Source organism: Nilaparvata lugens, chromosome 4 (assembly GCF_014356525.2).
Source record: "Nilaparvata lugens isolate BPH chromosome 4, ASM1435652v1, whole genome shotgun sequence".
Taxonomy (NCBI): Eukaryota; Metazoa; Arthropoda; class Insecta; order Hemiptera; family Delphacidae; genus Nilaparvata; species Nilaparvata lugens.
In genome coordinates, this window is record NC_052507.1 from 26,500,163 (window position 1) to 26,521,982 (window position 21,820).

The following is a 21,820-nucleotide window of genomic DNA, read 5'->3' on the forward strand; positions in this document are numbered from 1 at the left end:
CTTAATGCCAACCTGACAAAATTATCAATTTAGTTACCAGTTAACAACAGTTTCGAAGAGGTACTCTCTCTAGATTATAGATCTATAATAACATATGATATGGACATTTCAATTATAATTAAGAGATTGGGAGAAGAAGAATATACATGCTAAAAGACGAACTTTAAACCCTCATAAACCACCCTTAGAGTTAATATATTGCCAAAAGATTTCTTAGTGCGCCTCTAAAGGGCCAATTGAACATACCTACTAAATTTGAACGTTTTTGGTCCGGTAGATTTTTAATTATGCGAGTGAGTGAGTGAGTGAGTGAGTGAGTGAGTCAGTCAGTGAGTGAGTGCCATTTCGCTTTTATATATATAGATTTTTGAAACATTCTAAACGTTCTAGAAGAGAGAAGGCAAGGGCTTGAAAGTTACAGTGGAATGCGATCTAGCGGCAAGAACTATAACTAACTACAAGTGAAGCTGTTGAGATTCTAGCCAAAGGAAAACGATGATGAGGAGTGAGTTCTAGTCGAGAGAAGCCCTGCTAAGCCTGCTTACAGAGAACAAACTTTGATTTGAAAATACTGTAAATAAAATTAAGTCGGAAACTTTAACCAAGAGATTAAAAATAACGTTCAATAATTCTTTACAAAAATATGTGAATTGGAAAATTGTAATTTCTAAATAAAAGAAAAATAATAATACTAAACTAAGTGCTATTACCGTATGTGATGAAATTGATACTATAAGTCAAGACAAATGAATATAATTTCCATCTCATGCTTTCCAATTGAAGAGTTCAAATTGAATAGTAAATTACTAAGGAGTTGAACACATATTACTACGACGATGAGTCTAGAAGTGGTTGATGGGCAATCAATTACAAGACAAAACTCATATTAAAAGTGCACACGCTATTGAAATTACTATCGTTATCCATGTAACATCAGCTTTCACCTCCGGTGTAGAATATTTTTTGACTAGCACATTCTTTTAATTTAAAAACCATTCTATATTGCACGCTGCGGCAGTGTGCGTTAACACAACACATGCTCAGTAAGGTGGTTCCTTGGAATCCCAATCAAAGTTTCACCCTTCGACGATATTAAAGTTTGCATCCAATTCCAAAGAGCTATAATAGAAGATTTGTTTAAATCAGGTGAAGTCTTTGAATGATACTAATGTAATAACATTGGTAGATAAAATCATAATGAGGTAGTCCAAGATAAGGTTAGAATTTCACGTGTACAATTTTTATAAAATTTTAGTCCAAAAAAACATGAAAACTATAAATTTTGAATTTAGATGGCTTGAATTAATGAATTGATTATAAATATTCCACTCAATTACCACTTGTAACAAATAATATTGAGTTATTTAAGAAAATTTCGATGTCTTTGAATGTGTGTAAGTAAACAATAATGTGAAAACAGTTAATTTTTCCTGTATTTCTAGTGATACATTTCCATTCTCAGGAATACCAATAATGCAAATTTTATTGAGGGCTGTCTCCCAGAATCCCAATGAAGACTTCACCCTTCAAATGGTATTTTAGGGATGGGTTTCTAGTCCCAGGACTACCAATAAGGGCTTTTACCTTCAAATGGTACAAAGGAAATGGACTAAAAAACTATAATAATGGTTTTGAGGAGTCGGGATGAAATTGAATGGAGAATAAGATAGATAGACCAGCTTTCAAGTACGGGTAGGGGCAGTGGAAGGGGCGTTGGTTAAAACAGAGCAACGGCTTTATTCTATGTTCTTGAAGTAGTATAAAATATTACAACAGAATAGACTAGTGTTTAGAATACCATAATATTGTGCTGGCTTTGAAGAGTTTGAATAGAATAATAATAGGTTGAAAACCATAAATTATTACTACAACATGATATTCTTACATGGTTGTCAAACCCCTCTAATTATTAGCGCGCTTCCAATAGTAATATGAATTCTATATATTTGAATTGGTGAGTCTCTATTCCTATGAAATAGGCAGTATTCAGATGGACTAGCAAAGCACAATAATGGTGATGGTTATGAGGAGTGGGGATAAAATAATCATAAGTTAACCTTACATTTCTGTTAAAGGGGAGATGGGGATGTATCATTCAAATGTTCCTCTCAACAAGGGCTCCATCCTCTATAGAGAGGTCCACGTTATAATGGCAGTATTTGATTAACATTGGTGTCGCTATCCTTGACAATCATTCAGTGTAATATTTTTTACCTCTGCAACGTTGCCAGATCGTTTTTAAACGTTGCCAGGTCAATGTAGAAATATAATTAACCAAATATTTTATATCAATTAAGAAAGATTATTATTAATCATTAAAATGTATATTTTTGACGAATGAAATATAATTGATCATTTTGTAAAAGAATGAGCAATTAATATTTCATCAGACATAACGGTATCAGCTACGAATTGTATAGAAGGCAGTGAATCGGCAAAACTGTTCTCCTAACTTTCTTCACTGCATTATAACGTGAACGTCACTATATAAGTTTCGAAGTTCGATAGTGTAACGTATTATAAGATAAGTTAACACAGTAAATTCTAGATAATATTCAAATATTAAGATTTTTAAAAAATGAGGGCTTTGCCCTTGAATGGTAGAAGTTATGGACTGCAGTACAGTACTATATAGGTTCAAGGAGAAGAAATAAAATAAGATGGATTCTTTACATGGTTACAGGGGACAATATCCTCCCTCGTGTTATGGGGTAAGGGGAGAGGAGTTTTTATAAAAAAAAGGATTTGCCTGCAATGGGTTGAAGGAATTGGCATAGATTAATAATGGAGTTCAGTCACTCATTTCTGATGGTTATAATTGAGGAGATAGAATAATAATGATTCGATCAGGTTGGGTTGTGGGTTGGATAGATTTGGCGATCCTATTGTAATAAAACTTGCTATTCACAAGAATTCAAATGATAGTTTCTACTCTCTGGTTACTGTAAACCAGAGTTATTTTTCAACTGATTCCGGTACTAATGCTCTTAATTCAATTTTATAAACAAAGTTTTTGTGAGATAGCTTTTCAGCTCCAACAAACATTTCAACATCACATAATTTTTGTGGAAGATTATTAAATTCATTACAAATTCACATGCAAAAATGAGAAAGCAGTAGTATTAGAATGATTGTGAGGTTTTTTGAAGCATGGCAGCTACTGTAAATAAAATTTACATGATAGCAAAATAAGTAGTGGTCTAACAAATTTTGAGCTCTTTTCATTATTATAAGATCCATTCTCTTCATCCATTTTGGCAAGCTAAAAGGAAAGATTGATAGTTTAAATTTTAAAATCACCTTTCCAATTATCTATTTAAAGTTTCTTAATTAAAAATTTATTCATCAAGAATTTTGAGTTAAAGTTTTACAAGACTGAAATTCGTGATAATTTAGCCAATGATTTATAGTTGGAATTAGTGATGTAAAATTCCCGGGAATTTAAGATCGAGGAAATATTCCCAGGGAATTTGAGGGAAATATTCCCAAAAATCATAGATTCCCGGGGATTTATGGGAACTTGAGGAAATTTATGATTTCTTTCATAATAAATGACCGAAAAAGTCGTTTTTTATTACACAAGGTCTCAATCACCTGTTATACAACATATTTATGTAAGAAATATAAGGATGAACAACTTATAAATTGTAGTAAGTTTTAAGAAAACAGTAATTTGAAGTTCATAGACTGAAAGGAGAAATGAGCACTCAATAAATCATCCAATTGTACCACTATTATCATGCTACTTTCATGTCTTACAAGTTGAATAAGATTTTTTTACTTACTGATAAATGCCGGTAAATCAGGTAAACAAAGTCATCAAAGTATTGAGTGTAATTTAACTTTCATTGCATGATTTTATTTTTCCGTCAAAAATAATTGACCCCCTAAGTAAAGATAAGAGTAGAATATAAATCAAAAAATTAGAAATTATAAAATACAACAAAATAGGCTAAGCTAAAACAAGGAGCATACTCGAGTTTAATTCAATATTAAAAAGAAAATAGTCCCACAGCTCACAACCTTTCAAGAGTCATGAGGCTCACTTAACTTGTAATAAGATACAAGTACAGGCAATGAATGCTCAAAAAGATATAGAGAGAAACGCTTGGAACCCAATTTTTGACCTCGCAGTCCTTTTAATGATAGTGAGGGGGTAAGCATATAAAAACAAAAAGTCCTCACTCCTACCACACTCAACACTAAAGCTGCTATAAAAATTGATAGTAAGCATAAATGATGAAATAATACATTAAATTGAAGAGAATTGAATGCTCTACAACTCACTGTCTTCTAAATACTCGTATAGTCCAGTCAATGAAATATTATAGAGGGAAAATTTTGGAACACAATTTTTGACCCCGTAGCTCTTCTTTTAAGGATAGTAAGGTTAAAAGTCCTCACTCCTACCCACTGTGTAAAAATTACATTTTTTCGATGCATTGTTGTTGAGTAATAAGCCCTGAAAGTGCAAAAAGTTGGAAGAATAACTGTCTTTTCAAAGATTTTACACTTTTGAAAGTGAATATCTCAAAAACTAAAGAAGATATCACAAAACTCTACTGTACAAAACTTGTAGGAAATTTATCTAGCTTCATTTTTACTCAGTCAGCCATGTCGCTGAAATGCATTCTTTCCCAGTTACATGCGTGTCAGCCAGAAATGAAAAAATGCAACTTTTAAACTACCCTCATCCCTTAAGCTCAAGGAGTAGGGATAAGGAATTTTGATATGTTCACCTTCTAACTAGTTCAAACAAAGCTGCGAAGTCAAATATTGTGTTCCAAACATTCCCTCGCAATTTCCCTGACAATTGATCTATTGTTGTTAAACTGAAGATTTCACACTCAACACTATAACGGCTGCAACAATCGTTGGGAGATGCGTAAAATAATGAGACCATAGATGAAATTGAAGAGAATATAATGCTCTATGAACCCATGATTGACACGGAATTTTTCAATGAATCATTAAAAAGTTATAAGGCCAAAAAGTTGAAAAAAATCGGAGTCGGAAGGGGTTTTCTTCAAAATGTGATACCTTGGAGAGCTCATACCTAGAAAACTATGAGAGATATGGAAAAATGTTGGAAATGAAACTTGTAGGATAATTTGTGAGCTTTAATATTATGATTGTGTTCGACAAAAATTTCCGAAAGGTGGATATTGTTCGAGATATATGCAAAAAAACAGAATATGACACTTTCAAACCACGCCCACTACCTTAGCACAGAGGGTAGGAGTGAGGACTTTTGATATGTTTACCCCCTTACTACCCTTAAAAGAGCTACGGGGTCAAAAATTGTGTTCCAAAATTTTCCCTCTATAATCTTCCATTGACTGGACTTTTCGAGTATTTAAAAGACAGTGAGGGAATAAGCAAAAACAGGTTTGAAGAATGATGATTTATTGATTATATCAATGTAAAATGTGGCTGAGCTTGCTCAATATCAATTAGAATGATGATTTATTGATTAGATTGATGTAAAATATGAGTGGGATTGATCAATTTCAATCATTTTTAAAAACAATTTTATAAATTCCCGTAAGTTGCCATAAATTTCCTTAAATTCCCAAAATTTCTTGGCCTCGGAAATATTCCCGATCCACATCACTAGTTGGAATATCTTAATGGAAGGATTCAATTTTAGATTAATATCGTCTTTCAAGTTGATATATTCATGTCATATGGGAAGTAAGAGTAAATGAGGGTAATTGGGTATTGCAGAGATAGGATATGGTGGGTGGTACTGAGGTCATCAATACTCGCTGGAGAAGTTTTAAAAATGTCCCATCTAGAAGGAAAAGTCCCAGTTGATATATTTATATAATATGGAAGTGTAGGTAATAAGGTAATAAGGGTAATTGGGTATTGCAGAGAAAGGATTATGTAGTATGGCAGTATGGGTAAATAAGGGTAATTGGGTATTGCAGAAATAGGATATGGTGGATACTGAGGTCATCAATGTTCGCTGGAGAAGTTTTACAAATGTCCCATATGGAAGGAAAAGTCCCAGTTGATATATTTATGTAGTATGGCAGTATGGATAAATAAGGGGTAATTGGGTATTGCAGAGATATTATGATTATGTAGTATGGCAGTATGGGTAAATAAGTGTAATTGGGTATTGCAGAGATAGGATATGGTGGGTGCTGAGGTCATCAATGCTCGCTGGAGTTTTAAAAATGTCCAATCTGGAAGGAAAAGTCCCAGTTGATATATTTATGCAGTATGTGTAAATAAGGGTAATTGGGTATTGCACAGATAGGATATGATGGGTGCTGAGGTCATCAATACTCGCTGGAGAGGTTTTAAAAATGTCCCATCTGGAAGGAAAAGTCCCAGTTGATATATTTATGCAGTATGTGTGAATAAGGGTAATTGGGTATTGCAGAGATAGGATATGATGGGTGCTGAAGTCATCAATGCTCGCTGGAGAGGTTTTAAAAATGTCCCATCTGGAAGGAAAAGTCCCAGTTGATATATGTATGTAGTATGGCAGTATGGGTAATTGGGTATTGTAGAGATGGGATGAGGTGGTTACTGAGGTCATCAATGCTCACTGGGGAAGTTGTAAAAGTGTCCCCCCTGCAAGGAAAAGTCCAAGTTGATATATTTATGTAGTATGGCAGTATGGGTGGAAAAGGAATTTGGTATTGTAGAGATAGGATATGGTGGGTACTGAGTTCATCAATTCTCACTGGGGAAGTTGTAAAAATGTCCCCTCTGCAAGGAATTTTTTTCTAATTTTAGAAACGTTTACCATTTACCACAAATCAAACTCATTTTTCTAACACTCCGAAAATTAGTTTGAAATGAGTTGAATTGAGGTTCTCACCTTATTGTCTTTCTGGCCCAGTACCGTGTGCCACCAGGAATGTTGCGCTGCTTAGCTCCTCGATTATTGTAGCTCCATTTGCCAGGCATGTCTTCTGGTGAAGAGGAAATCTCTGAGGAGGAATTTGAAAGTGGTCTGTCTGTTGGTTTCAAGTCTTCAAAGGAAGACTTCCAACTGGGATGCGTATTACCAGAATCTGTTGGAGGCTGAGCTTCAAATGGTGGCTTGTTGGTCTCAGAGGTCGCTTTCAACTTTGATTGGAAAGCAGCTGGTACCTCAATGGACAGTTCCATGAGTGGCTTAATAGGTGCACTTTGTTTTGGCAATTCAGCTGGTTTTGGAACATTTGCCGGTCTCCACTGTGACTGTGAAGCAGCTGGTTGCTTTACAGAGAGGTCAATGAGAGGCTTCAAATGTCCTATACTAGGATTTGGCAAAACAGTTTTTAATGGTTGAGGTAAGAGTCCCAATAATGGGAGTATTGAGGGTGGAAGGATTGGTAGAGGCAAAAGTCCTAATAATGGTGGATTTGGTAAAATTGGCGGTCTAAAATTTGGCTGGAGAGAAACTGGTGGCTGAACAGATAATTTCATGAGTGGTCTGATATGACCTTTACCTGGTTCTGACAATTGAGCTGTTTGGGGTGAGCTCTTTGCCATGAGAGAAGCTGGGGGCTGAACAGATAGTTCCATCAGTGGTTTGATAGGACCCTTACTTTGTTTAGATAATAATTGAGCTTGTGGTGGATCTGGCAAAAGCGCTGGTTTCGAAATTGATTTTGAAGAATTTGAAGGACCATCACATGGATTAGTCAATTCGGCTGTTTCAAGTGGCTTTGGTAAAAGCTCTGTTGATGGTGTGTTGCTTTTAGCTTCCTTAGTATCTTTCTCCATTATAAGTGCCTAGCCTCGATTTTTGTAGAGTAATGGCACTGCAGGTCCTCTTTGTAGTGCGATGGATGATAAATGCTGCAAGGGTGGAGAGCCAATCTCCTTGTAGTTACAGCCCTTCACTTCCTAGAAATCGAGTACAGGAATAGTTGCTCACTTGAAGTAAGGGGTATCATCATATCATCAGTTCTCAATCTAGATAAATGAATTGCATCAAGCTGTTCATACCATGATAGCCCTATTAGCCGAGAGCGACTGAGTCGGCCGACTAAGCGTCCGGGGCCCAGAATGTATTGAGTTAGATGGAGTGAGATGATTATACTAGGTATGCTTCAGCACTACGAGTTAATCAGTGTTATTATTCTTACACTTTAAATAGGTTAATAGAACCCATTAGGGGCTTCAATAAGTTATCAAATGTTCCAAGAAATTGTGACATTGTTTGTTCTGAGAAAAATCTGAAAGCTTTACTTGTTGACATATCTCCATACAATAAGAACGAATTGTTGATGAATTTATTATATTATATTTGTTTATTCAATACTGTTATTCACTTTACTAGTTTGTATTTGACTTAGTTATTCATTTTTTGTAATGTTATTACAATAAAACGAATTTGAACCTTATTAGCCGTCAGAAACAGTTCTTGGCGACTGAAAAAGTCTCCTCGTCTGTTTCTCGAGCAGGACACCGAAACTGGCAAACAAAGTGTCTGAAAAGACTGACTGGAGATTGGGCTGTATGGCAGTCGAAAGACGTTGAGTGCCCCATGAAAAACCAAAAATGAACCCTATGTGCATGCGCCGCCAGAGTGACAAGGCAGATACAGTAGTCACCACCTTCTCACTCCCATTCCCGTTCTTGACTTGAGTCAGTTTCGTTTGGTTCCATCGTCTTGTATCGTCTCCATCTACCATCTACTAAGTTATAATTGACAATACTTTCAAGAACATAGCACACCATAACTTATGTGCCCGTGTAGCTGATTCTTAAAATTGATATTGAGCAAACAATTTGAACGGTATTATGTTTTCTACTCAAAACTTAAATTCTGGCAAATAATTGGTACCAAACCGAATTCGCAGGTAACACCAACAATTTAAGATACTGTATTTATTAATAGGGATCGTAAGTCTTTCAACTATTCTGTTAGTGCTTCTATTAGAGTTCACAGAACTAGCAATTTTACAAGTATTAGATTAGGCATGTTTCTACGTAGTTTGGTGTATTTCTGGGATCTTCAATGTTCTATAATATCTTATTCAGTGATACATCTGAATATTCATTTTTATGTTCCATTTAGGAATCCAACTGAAATTATAGTTCAAAGTCGATATCAGTGGCTTTACCATTCGAATGGTAAACAAGTTTACTTGAACAACAGAGATGATATGAAAGTGGTAAATATTACTTTAAATGAAAAAGACTAAGAAATTGTGAAGAACCACTGATTTATTGATACTTAGAAAGACCGGTTTCGGTTATTAGACTATTGTCAATCGAAAACCGGTCTTTCTAAGTATCAATAAATATGTGTTTTTTGACAATTTCTTAGTCTTTTTCATTTAATATGAATAATTACCACAATATCAACTTCTCAACTACACAAAAAGGGAAATATTACTTTATTCAAAAATATTCTAGACTTTCTTATATGAATGAATGAGTCTATATTTACAAATACGATGTGGGTAATTTAACAACATTCATCTAATTAATATTCTCAATATTGATGATAAATAAACACTTTATTAAGTTCTCACGAAAAATTATGGTTCAGTTTACGGAAATGTAATATTATCCGACAAATTCTTCAGTTTCAAGAAAATCTGCAATACGAAACAAAAACGAGATTAATTTGTTTCATATAATTATAACAGCCAATAAGTTGCACGGAGAAAGAACGAGAAAGAGATACTCAGGAGGGAGCGAGAACATTGGCAGTGACTGAGTACCCGTCATTATTGGCCGTGGGAGACTTTGTCTCCCAGACTCAATCGCTCTCGCCTAAAAGGACCTTTAGCATCGAAACCGACCAACATGAAAAACCAAATTGCGGATAATAACACTATCTACTTATTTTTATAGTGAGTTATAATAATAGATTAGTTGCATGTTGGATACAGGTTAAAGATAAAATTGTTTCAAAACACTCACTTTTAACTTGAGAAAAAAGAAATACTAAAAAAATAATAGGTTTCGAAAACTCTTGCATCAACCATATAAATTTTATCTCGGATGAGTAACAAAATAATAAAATTAATATAATTGTTATTAAAAGTCAGGCAGAATGATAGTCATTTGAAAACAGAAAAAATTCACTTAATTTTTCAATATGAGGGACTCTTTGCTGAACACTTGAACAGCTCTTTGTCATCAACATTATCAAATGGATATTCAGTGTAAATGTAAATTTGAATAACGTTTCAAAATGTTTTATAGTTTTTAGTAAACATAATATTAACTTGTAAATAAATTTCAATGTATTAGAAAAATGAGTTCGAATGTTTCATATTGTAGCTCAAAATATTTTTTTAATTTTTAAAAATTGTAAAATAGACTGAAATGAAACATATATTTATGAGAACTCTTTAATAGGGCTCATAGTTATTTTTCGATCCTGAAATTAAAAAAAATCAATTTGAAATAGCATTGATATGATACTTATGAAATATGATTGATATGATAACTTGTAATATGGTGAATAACAGTGAAATGATAAACCAACATCTATACACATTGTTATTCATATGTCTTGGCCAAATTTTACTTGTAATTAATTGATTTTGATTGATAAACATTTTTAGGCTATTAGTTTTTATTAATGTATCATTAACCAATAAATTGAATGAACTTGTGTATTGAATCACATTTTGAAATCAAAATCTGTCATCGCTCATTGACTGCAGGTACAAATAACAAGCATCATCGGACAGATTTGGGCCATCGATTCGTCGTTTGATTTCAAGGGTTATCACATCAATCCTTCATTTTCAATTTCTACTGGGAAATTATTAATTATATTTGAAATTTGCAGTCGCAGTGGGCATAGAGAAAAGATAGCACAAGAAGATATCGCATGGTATAGGGCGTTTATGTTCCAATTTTCGATGTTAACTCTAGCCGATAGTCCTAGTAGTTACTAGTTATTTTTCGTGCTGTATAACCCGACTAAAACAGTAATCGGCTTGAATTAACCACCTTAAAACTTGGAGCATAAACGACCTATACCATGCATATCCTCTTATGCTACATTTACTTTATGCTGTAGATGAGCGGAATAGATTCTGGTTTGATGTCAGATACCCCATCCGACAAAATATTTACGCAGACCAACTCCCGCAGTCCTGGATCGCAGCTGGTGAGGATTGAAGAAGTAAATAAGCTACTTGTCTATAAATAAATAAACCAATTTCATGTAATTGAGGCATCGATCCCCGGCTGCCTAGGAATTTTTAATCCATCTCTTGAAATTAGCCTACCTTTTTCATTACCAACGCACAATCCTAATACCAATTTTTTCATCATATTATCAGTATAGAAAATATAAAAACTGCAAAATATACAAATATACAGTACTATACTGCAAAAATTCACTTTTTGGCAGTTTTACAATCAAGCTAAAACAATTGGAAAACAACAAAATGTTTAATGGATGCCAAGAGCTTGATTATTCAAATGAAAGAATTAACCTATATAACATATTGGTTTCCAGTCTGTAATCTTTAATTCGAGTGAGAATTAAAATAAAAAAAATTATAGCTATTTTACCTTTTTTCAAAAGCCCTTAATGCTACCCATTCTTCTCCAATAGCCTAAATATATATTTAGAGAAACTACATTTTTACTCAGATTGGGAATCACTCACCAAGACATTTAGCACAGTATTTCTAAAGCATAGGCCTACATCTGTTACCTTATTAAACATCAATAGGTAAATCTGATAAAAATCAACTTTTTACAAAATGCTAAGGTAAGCAACGCGACCACAAAATTTCGGGAGCGACATGGCAACGCTGAAAAGCTTGACAAGTTCTCATACCCGATGGTGATGCTGAAAAGTAGCCTAATTAGATTACAATAACAATCTTGTAGAGATTGCTACAGTATATAGGCCTACACGAGAATCTTTAAAAATAGTAACGCAACACCCAAGCAGCCATATTCCTAAATAGCAAAGTAGCTTACTGGCATTTTAAAATTAGTGAGGGAGGAGGTGCTTTGATAAATTTAAGGTATATAAGGATGGTGCAACATTGGGCTTAGTAGGGTTGCATCATTAGGCATAAAGATGTAATATAAAAATATCTAGGTAATATTTACAATTTCCAAGTAAATTAAATTGTTGGTTTATACTATTTATAAGTTCATTATAACATTTTCTGTAATGAAACACTTCATTTTATTAACGTTCTTAATAATTTTTTCAAACACACTAAGTTAACTTTATGCTATACGTATACTGTATAGTGGCTTATGCTTTATGTTAGGCGTTATGCCAAACAAAGTTGAAAATAAAATTAATGATTAACACTCTAAAATTGGAGTAAATAATTGAACTAAATTGAATTACAATAGTACTGTAGTTATTAATAGAATAGTAATCAATAAGTTAGGAGAAAATCCACAAATGCAATACCGTAATGAATTATAGGTTACGGTAGCAGACAGATCACAATAAGCTATATATTCCGTTATTGAATGCAATTAATAGAGATAATTACCTTTCCGGTATCGAATTTTTACTTTTCATCATGAAAAATAAAAAGTAGATTAATAAGAATAAACTTGAAGAACTGTTTATCAATAAAATACAGTCAAAATGTCGAAGATGAAGTCGATCCAAAAATTGTTTGTATTTCACTGCCTACTGAATCTGTTTCAACTTTTGAGCTAGACTTCAATAGCCAAAAATCTTATTAAAATCTTTCATAATAAGGAAAAAATGATAAAACAAGACACAATTTTTCCATTCATGATGATTATATAACTCTATTGATTAGATGTGAATATCTGCAATTGTATGAAATGGAGAAAATAATAATTATTTGCGTAGAGTTGCGCATACGCACATGCGCAATCAATACATAGCAACACGAGACTAGTCACAAAACGAAAACAAAAACGGAGAAAAGTGTGGTTATGTCGTTTAAAATAATATTTTAGAAACATTGCCGGTTATTCATAATACCACAAAATAGAATACCACAAATAAAAATAATTTATCTATTTTGATTCATCTTCATTTGAATTAATTTTTATTTCAGTTATTATTGAATCATTAATAATTAATGTAACAAACTTCAATTTTAAGCAATGGCAGAAGATTGGTTGGGATCTATCAGAAGAGCAGAGAAAACAGGCATTATACAGAATGGTATGTTTTGAAATATAATATAATGTTAGATTTGATTAATAAATGCTTTTAATGTTATGTTATAAAGCCTGCAGTTAATTGAAACTCACCTTCTTCCTTCTAAATTCAAACACCCTAGTGGTTAGGTGTTGACTATTATTTTTATCAATAAAACTTTGATGGATTCATTTTATTTTCTTTCTATGTCTAAAATATATATCTATCTCTATATTATATCCTTATATTGGTTTCAATATTTTTTGTGTTAGCCTATTCAATAAAATTTGTTGATTTAATATCAATTTATCAATCCAGCCTAGGTAGGCTACACTAGATAAGGAAAAAATATCCCATGTTATCTTTAGCCGAACTAAGTTACGGGAACGCCCCTTGTGGGTTGGGAGAGCTTTGAGTCGAACATCGTATTCAAGAATGTGTTTAAAACCAAAATTCACCTACAGTATCCCTGCTTGTCGTAGGAGGCGACTAAATGGGACCCCAAGGCAACTTTAGACGTTGTCTTACCTTCAAACCCACGGGATCTGCCCCATCAGGGCAGTTTCGGAGAGGCAAAAGAAAAACCCAAGAGACCAAAGATAGGTGAACCTCCAGGCACAAATGTAGGTCAAGAGGCTGAGACAAGGGTGGCCGGGTCACTTGGCCACCCCTTCCTCATCGGAAGGACCTTCAAAGAAGGCCAGGAGTGGAACTCACGTAGGTCACGAGGACTAACACAGGTATTGGTTTGCCTAACTAACATACTACTTGGGAACACAATAGGCTTTGGTTGACGTGTGGGGTTCTTTGGATCCTTGAATCCGTCCCTTCAGAAACAATAAGTAATAAGTTATGGGAAGAATGTTTTAACACATGTAAGAGGGTTTAAAGCGAAGTTAAATAAGAGGAAGAAATAAAGTTTGTACCAAGTTATTGAATAAAGTTAGATTTATTCTAGAAAGATAGGGTAAATCCAGTTTTGAAACATGTCAGTAAATTATAAATCCTGTTTCTTGTACATATTCGGTTTAGTAAAGTTTAAAGGTATATAAATTAATAAGGCAATCCTTGTGCTATTTTTCTTCCATATAAGATGACAGTTCAAGATAAGGTTAGTTTTTCACATACAATTTCAGTCCAAAATAAACAAGGAAACTTTAATTTTTGATTCTAAATGGCTTAAATTAATAAATAGGCTAAACTAAAAATATATCACTCAATTACTACTTGAAACTATATAATATTAAGTTATTTAAGAAAAAATAAATATAAATTTCTAAATAATACTAAACACTAAACTCAGCTGTATGTCTTGATATAGGCCTACTCCTGATTAGTCTTGATATACAGGAGTGATGCCAAGATAATATTGTCCATTGACTGTATGTAGGTTGAGTGAGTGGTACAGCATTAACAGGAGCTGAATGCTGAGTTGTTTCTCATTTCTCTAAATTCGTATATTGCTACAGATAGTTTTGTGCATACTTTGTTTGTATGCTGCTAGCAGCTTAGCTTTTTATCAACAATGAAGCCCAGGAGATTAACTGGTGCAACATTTTGACGGCTCTATCAAGATTACACATCAGCTCTTGTGTTTAACCTTCAATTAGCAACAGTAGGCCTGTCATCATTCTTTTGTCTCCTAAAAAAGGTATGGGCAGATGGGCTTTGCTTTTGTTGAATTCGTGAGGTCCATTTCCACGACCAACTAGTGTGGTGTCAACAGCAAACACGAACCATCCAAACCGAGGTCATTTATAATGAGGAACAATAGGTGACCCAGTAGTACTGAAGCACTGAACGCTGTAGTGATCCTTGTGACACTGCTTTCTTCTTTGATTTAGTACCCATCATACTAACAACGTGACGCCGGTTCTCCAGATAACTCTCCAATATCCAACACGTTCCATGTACACCATATATAGAAAATTTCTCAACAAGACACGATGTGGCACGCAGTTAGATGTCTTTGTGAGGTTCCACAATATCAGTACACTGTTTCACGATTCTCAAAGGCATGATGAATGGATTCTGTCAATTACAGCAAGGCAATGGTAGTGGATCTACCCTTTAGGAAACCATGCTTCATGATACCCATTAACCTCCAAGTATTCAGTTAGCTGCCTCATCATTATTGCTGCCAGAATCTTAACAATAATTGTAACGATGGAGATAGGCCGGTAACTAAATGTTTGGGTCTCATTTTTTTCAAAGTAGGAGCTGTTTTTGAGACACTCCTCTCTTGATACGTGAACCGTTGCCAAAAATGTTGTCTCGCAATGTATTTTAGATGTAATAAAACAACATTTTGAAAATATATTCAATGTACCAGTAGCTATTTTGAATATTTACATCTTAATTAACATTGCACGTACTATCTTCACTTGTATCTAATGTCAATTTTTGAATATTTATGGTTTGTATTTGTTTTTTAATCATTTCAGGAAAACGAAAAGTGCATTACAAATTTTCCAATGGTCATGAAATGGCTGAAGAGTACAGTGTGGACACCAACATTCTCCTGCGAAGGGCATGGCGCCGAAAAACCGACATCCGAAAGCCTGGTGAATGGGAAGTTGAGGTTGGCGATCCTGAGCACCAGTTTAACAATGTCGACTCCATTGGGTTGAAGGAGAGTAGCAATTGTGTGAGTATTGCAAGCTACAAACTCCTCAATATTGTACTAGTTATAATGGCAAGTCCATTAGTTTGTTATAAAACCCCCAGGGACACGTCAAGAAAAACACAAAACAAGAAAGACTGCTGACGAAACAAAAGTCAAGATAAATTAAATCAAAAGCAGGCATAACCAAAACACATACAAAAAATAATAAGAAATGCCAGCTTACCTACCAAACTGCTGATCAACTCACGTAAAGCGTCAAGTTGCATAATTTTTAAAAATATAATTTTTATAAATAATATATTAAATTATATTATAATAGAAAGCTTTATGTTTGAAAATGATAATTGAATGTAATGGAACTATGAAAAATAATAAATTTCAATTTATTTGATTGAATAAAATCGCCTTTAAAAAGTTATTAGGTAGGCCTACCCGTTCTTGTATAAACTATCAATCTCTGTTACTTGAGGTGCATTTTCGTTTGTGCGTAAACTTCCGCAGTCGACGGTGACAAGCATTGTTGACATTCATATTGTCCAAATTTCTAGTGTGCTAAAACAGCTGATCAAATAACTTTTCATTATTTTTGTTTATTATTCAAGAATCAAAACATTTTTAATAGTATAAACATATTGCCATTTGAAAGTATAAAAAAGTATAAACTCAACCTCCCTCATTGAAGCATAATTGAAAATAATATTTTAGGTTATTTAGACAACTTGAAATCTTCCCATTCTGAGATCCTCGCCCTGTCGTGGTCGACGACGGCATTTACGCACAAACGAAAACGCAGCTTTACTTGTTAATTGTAGTCTTCTCCATGGTCTTTGACCTGGAATTGTCAGATTTCTTCCCAATCAATGGGGATTCACGGTCTACAGTGCTGGTATGTGTGGTCATCTATGTTCTCTGCCAGTGTATAGTAGGGCCTCACGGTTAGGTAGTTTTTCAGACTTCTAGCAAAGACGTGCCCCAGAATAGGCCGGCGACCTGCTGAATTTTGTGAACCGGTTCTGCTGGAGATCAATGTCGGTTCTATTTCAGTATTCATTCGATTCCATCAATAGGATTGTACAATAAATGAATGAATATTTTCTACGTTCTTTGTGATGTCTAGAGTGCCCAGTTAGAACTTTAATCTACTCTTAGATATTGCTCTTGACCAGAAAATGACAACACGAAATAAATGAATTAACCTTTTTTTAATAGATTAATAATGAACTACCAAGACTTGAATGACTGAAAGCTTGACTTTATAGATTATTACTACAATTATTCATTATTATTGAAATAATTTATAATTTACAGCCATATCTGGTGAAGAGAATAACAAAAACGAGTCTGGAGTGGCGTATTCGAAACTTGCCATATCCTCCTGAAACCTATTCAGTTACAGCTGATTCCAACGAGAGGTGCTTGGTTGTGAGGACAACCAACAAGAAATACTACAAGAAGATCCCGGTTCCTGAGCTGGATAGAGTTGGAATGGTTCCGGATCAGAGTCTGGTCGATTTTAGTCATAAATTTAACACGCTCATCATAACAGTAAGAAGCTCTATATTTCTGTAATTTCTTAAATGTCTACTAAATGTCAAGGATATTTATTTATTCATCAATCATGTAGGATTAGTTTCACACATTCACATTTTCTTGATTTATACATTGAGCTTTTCTCGTAAAAACTAACTTGATTATTTATTCAATTAACGATGTTGCTTTTTGAATTAATCACATGATTACTTTCATATGATGATAACATCATACGTCAAAATAGAATTACCATCGCTACAATCTCATATCCTACATTCATTTATTTATTTCATTTATCAATACAATTACAAATCATATGGCTATATGGCAAAGTCATAAGCAACTTTTACTTTTTTTTATAAGCAATGACTGGGATAGAGTATCAGCATAGCCACCTCTAATACAAGGCCCCGGCCTACGATATCGCAAAGTCGCAGTGTAGGCCTAGAATCTACTACAATCAATCTAATACATGATTGGTGAAAAAGATTTTTAAAAATACCAGCTGATCTTTTTCACCAATCATGTATTAGATTCTAGGCCTACGCTGCGACGTTGCAATATCGTAGGCCGGGGCCTTGTATTAGAGGTGGTTATGGTAACAGGCTTAACCCAATACTCCCAAATTTTATGAACAGTAACATTATAGGTTACATTTTGTGCTGTATTATTTAATACTTAAACCATTTTATTATTCATTTGAAGAATTTATTATTTATTTGAAAGTGACATTTTTTAGAGATTTAATATTTTGATTAATTATTGTCATTGACTAAAACGATGGATAGTATTATCAAGTTGTAATTTTGGATATATTTCAAATTCTTTCAAACAAGACTTTCTGTACTAATTTTTATATCTTATAACTTTTTAATATTGACCATGTGATTGGAATGAATGCATTACTTCACTATCACTTATAACAAATTTTCATTTTTATTGCAACGACCTGTTCTGCATTATGGCAATCTTCTGTAACCTTTTACAAAAATAGAAATTCCTTAAAAGAATATATTTCACAGCAATTTACCATGTAAACAATCCATGTCATATTCAACAGTCAGGACATTAGTGGAAAGGGAAATTCGGCTTCTATAGGTACCAGTATGAATGATCTAATATAGACGTGTTGTCAATCAAAAATAAGTACACTTATCATTTGAGTGTACCAAAAATAATTGTATTTTATTTTTGTAATGTATTTTATTTATTTTTTTGCTATTTATTTCTTTTAGTTCTACCTCATAAAATTCAAGTAGGTTGTTATTAAACATAAATATTCTTTTCTTCCAGTACAAGAAACCTGAAGCCGTCCTGCAAATGGAGAAGAAGGTCATCGAAGAACTCAAAAATGTTAAAGATTTGAAAGATGGTGACCTAGAATGCAATCCAAGCTAACTTCAATACATTCTCGTCTTAGTTATAACAATCTGATGATTTTTTTACCAGAAACATAACTAGATTATTATTGTATTGCACATTAAATTAGCCTTCATTCCTAAAAGCACATAAAAGATATATATATATATATATATATATATATATATTATATATATATATATATATTTAGACATATTTTTTGAATTCATGAATTAATAATTATTCATTTACACATTCTCATAATTATCATTTTAAAATCATGGTGCAATCATAACATGAATTATCACAATTTGTGAAACCTGACCAACTTGGTATTTCTGCCAAAAAATGTTTACTCATAATTCTAACTAATGATTTTTATGCTGACAATTATTTATTATCACTTGTGAAGAGTAGGTATTATTATTATTATTTATCACCGACTTTTCAAGATCATTATGAATTGAATAGATGCAAGACTCTAAAAACCAAAAAGGTATTAGGTCTATTAGAAATCTATGTTAGCAAAACAGCTTCTATCTCTCGTTATCGATTAACATAATATATTATCAAAACAAAACTCCAACTTCATTCAGAAACTACGAGAAGATATCCATCAACATGTAATTAGCACAGTTTATATAGCAACTAGTTTGATCAAATTATTATATTTTAAATTTAAATCAAAACTGTTTCAATTTTAATGTTACCGTTTAGATTGATCATTTCCACTGATTACTTCATTTTCTTTTGTAGCTGGTTTCTATAAGTTTTCTCAATAGATGCTATTATAAAACACATTATGTTTTTTTTTCTTTCGATAAAAGATAAGGTCAAATACGATTTACTTGTAGTATTTACCACCCGACCAAAAGGTGTTCCTGATTGATTCCAACCAATCATCTGATTCCTTGCATCTTCTCAGAAATTCTAGCGAATCATGTATTGTAAACACTACAAGTTTGAACGGACAGCGCTAAATTCTGCAAAATATCGAACAATTATTATTACTGTCCGTTCAAGTGGGCGAAAACTTCAATCAATTTTGTTACCTCCGCTTTGAACTATGTATTTGTAGTGTCATTCCATTTTCACACATGTATGCTGTTAATGATTGCACTAAAGAATAAGAAAAATATTACTTTGATATAGGCTAATACCACAGAGTAGAAAAGCACTGTATGTTTCCGTGCTAATACCATAGCCACCTCTAATACATTAGAGGTGGCTATGCTAATACTCAATTAATTTTTCATCGTTTTAATAATTTTAATAAATTTGTTGTTTTTTTTAAATGAGTAAAAGTTGTTTTTAAGAAGTAAGGGTATTATTTTCATTTCATTTTTATTACTGAAATTGGCCCTCTCTATTTAAAATAATCATTCAATTGAAATATGAAAATAATTTCTCTTTATCAAGCAAAAGCCTATTTTCTCTTTGATAGATTAATAATGCCATATTCTTATGAATGTTTTATTGCATTTTTAATAATATTGGAGAAGTACCATTAGTTTCGACAATAAGTTATTTAGTATCCTTTCTTTAAATTTCCGCAATCGATATTACGTCAATATTATAGATACTCTAGCAGTATAGATATTATTACTCAAATCATAACATTATTGAATATTATCTATAATATATTATGAAGGAAGGAATTGGCTTGAACATGTATGGGATACGAAATACACGTTTGACGCATCATCACGTCTGAACTAATAATTAACTTGAAATTTTACATAAAAATTCTTGATTCAACAATGATGGTTATAGACCCATCTTTTGTAAATTATTACAGTTGTTTTTAATATGTTTTCTATCAGCATACATCTATAAAACTAAATTCAATATTATTGTGCTTTTAACAAACCCTTGCGGAGCACGTGTAACACCTGCTCAATTATTTTTAAAATTGAAAAAATTTATTATGATTTGTGATACAAAGTTTACGTAAGAGAAAAAAGTCCAATCAAATCGTTTTTCTATTGCAAATGATTACAGTTGTTGATACTTTTAATTAATTAGCATGGCACTATAAAATTAAATTTATCTATTTGTACTTTGAACAGACCTTTACGGAGCACGGGTGACACCTGCTCGTACTAATTAATAAATCCTTATTTACATCCAAAAACACGACTTATAGCGTACTCGATAGAAAATTGATGTGCAATGCAATTTTGTGCGTAAAATATTTAAATTTATGTTGAAAATGACCGCACAAGTTCAGTATTCACGTCAATGATCAGTAATCTCGAGTCGTCAATGGCTTCACGCTAAATAGAGTCTGCTTCATCTTGAATACTCTCAACTATAAAAATACTAATTTAAAATACAAGGTTATTACAAATGGTGGACCCATCATTTAAAAAATCATGTTAGCCAGAGTAATAATACAAAATCAATATATCAATGAAAGAGAAAATTGCAACGGTTTTTTTACAATAAATACGTTGCAAAGGGCAGCCAGGACGCGCAACCAGCCGGGCAGCCAGGACGCGCAACCAGCCGGGCAGCCAGGACGCGCAACCAGCCGGGCAACAAGGTCACAATGTCGGCCGTGCGAGCGGTCACTCACTCCGTCGCCGAGCATTGTTTCAAGACTTGGACCGGCACGTGATTAATTCCATGAGAACCATTTAGAAAAGCCTTCTCTGATTGATTCTCGTGAAATTAATAATGATTAAAATTTAACGGGTGTTTGTTCAACCGGCACTGACACCAGAAAAAGATTGACACCGCCTACCTGATTGACTGTATGACCTGGCAGCCTAATCTGATAGGGGATCAAGGTAATTGTGAAAAAACTTTGGAATTTCCTCTTTCCATTGGTATAAAGATTGTTCATTTTTGACATTTATTATATCATTTTTTCAAGATGGATCCATTATTTAGAATAACTCTGTATGTGAATAAGCATGTCTGTAAAACGCTTTGTCGAACTCAATGGCGCAGGGCAGATGCGAACAAGTCATTTTATATAAATAGTTGAAATACTGACATTTATCATAGCATAAAAGGTCCTGTCATAAGCAATCCTCTATTCATAGTTATTTTAAGCTACAAGACAATGTAAAGGTGAGGAAGAAATTAGTCTTTAATCTGTTATCACATAGTTGTTTTTAGAAATATTTCTTCGCCTAATAAAAATACAGAATTCAATTGCTGTTATTTGATGTTTTAAATTATAGTCTAGGCAATGAATGCTTAGAAATGGGTACCTA

The 21,820-nt window shown here is 33.2% G+C and overlaps 2 protein-coding genes across 5 annotated transcripts in view; one reads left to right on the forward strand and one right to left on the reverse strand.

Moving 5' to 3' along the window:
• LOC111044543 overlaps window positions 1-12,609 on the reverse strand; it is a 106,612-nt gene extending 94,003 nt beyond the window's left edge. For 3 of the 4 annotated variants that reach the window (XM_039427205.1, XM_022329720.2, XM_039427203.1), the window contains exons 1-2: window positions 12,453-12,609; window positions 6,839-7,854 (exon numbers count right to left, since the gene is read on the reverse strand). In XM_039427205.1, the coding sequence (XP_039283139.1) occupies window positions 6,839-7,731 (893 nt within the window). In that variant the 5' untranslated portion in view covers window positions 7,732-7,854; window positions 12,453-12,609. The remainder of the gene's footprint in view (window positions 1-6,838; window positions 7,855-12,452) is intronic. The other variant, XM_039427204.1, reaches the window with a different exon arrangement.
• A 169-nt stretch (window positions 12,610-12,778) lies between these two features.
• On the forward strand, window positions 12,779-19,918 carry LOC111044552 (protein DPCD). Its single transcript, XM_022329731.2, has 4 exons — window positions 12,779-13,105; window positions 15,526-15,728; window positions 17,016-17,252; window positions 18,531-19,918. Exons 1-4 carry the CDS (start codon window positions 13,045-13,047, stop codon window positions 18,633-18,635), a joined length of 606 nt encoding a protein of 201 aa, XP_022185423.2. The 5' UTR covers window positions 12,779-13,044; the 3' UTR covers window positions 18,636-19,918.
• Window positions 19,919-21,820: the final 1,902 nt, after the last annotated feature.

Excerpts from the sequence above, each read along its gene's own strand:
- LOC111044552 (XM_022329731.2), top strand. The coding sequence starts at position 13,045 with ATGGCAGAAGATTGGTTGGGATCTATCAGAAGAGCAGAGAAAACAGGC. Across the intron at positions 13,106-15,525 it reads AACAGGCATTATACAGAATG|GAAAACGAAAAGTGCATTAC; the intron begins GTATGTTTTGAA and ends TAATCATTTCAG. Across the intron at positions 15,729-17,015 it reads TGAAGGAGAGTAGCAATTGT|CCATATCTGGTGAAGAGAAT; the intron begins GTGAGTATTGCA and ends TATAATTTACAG.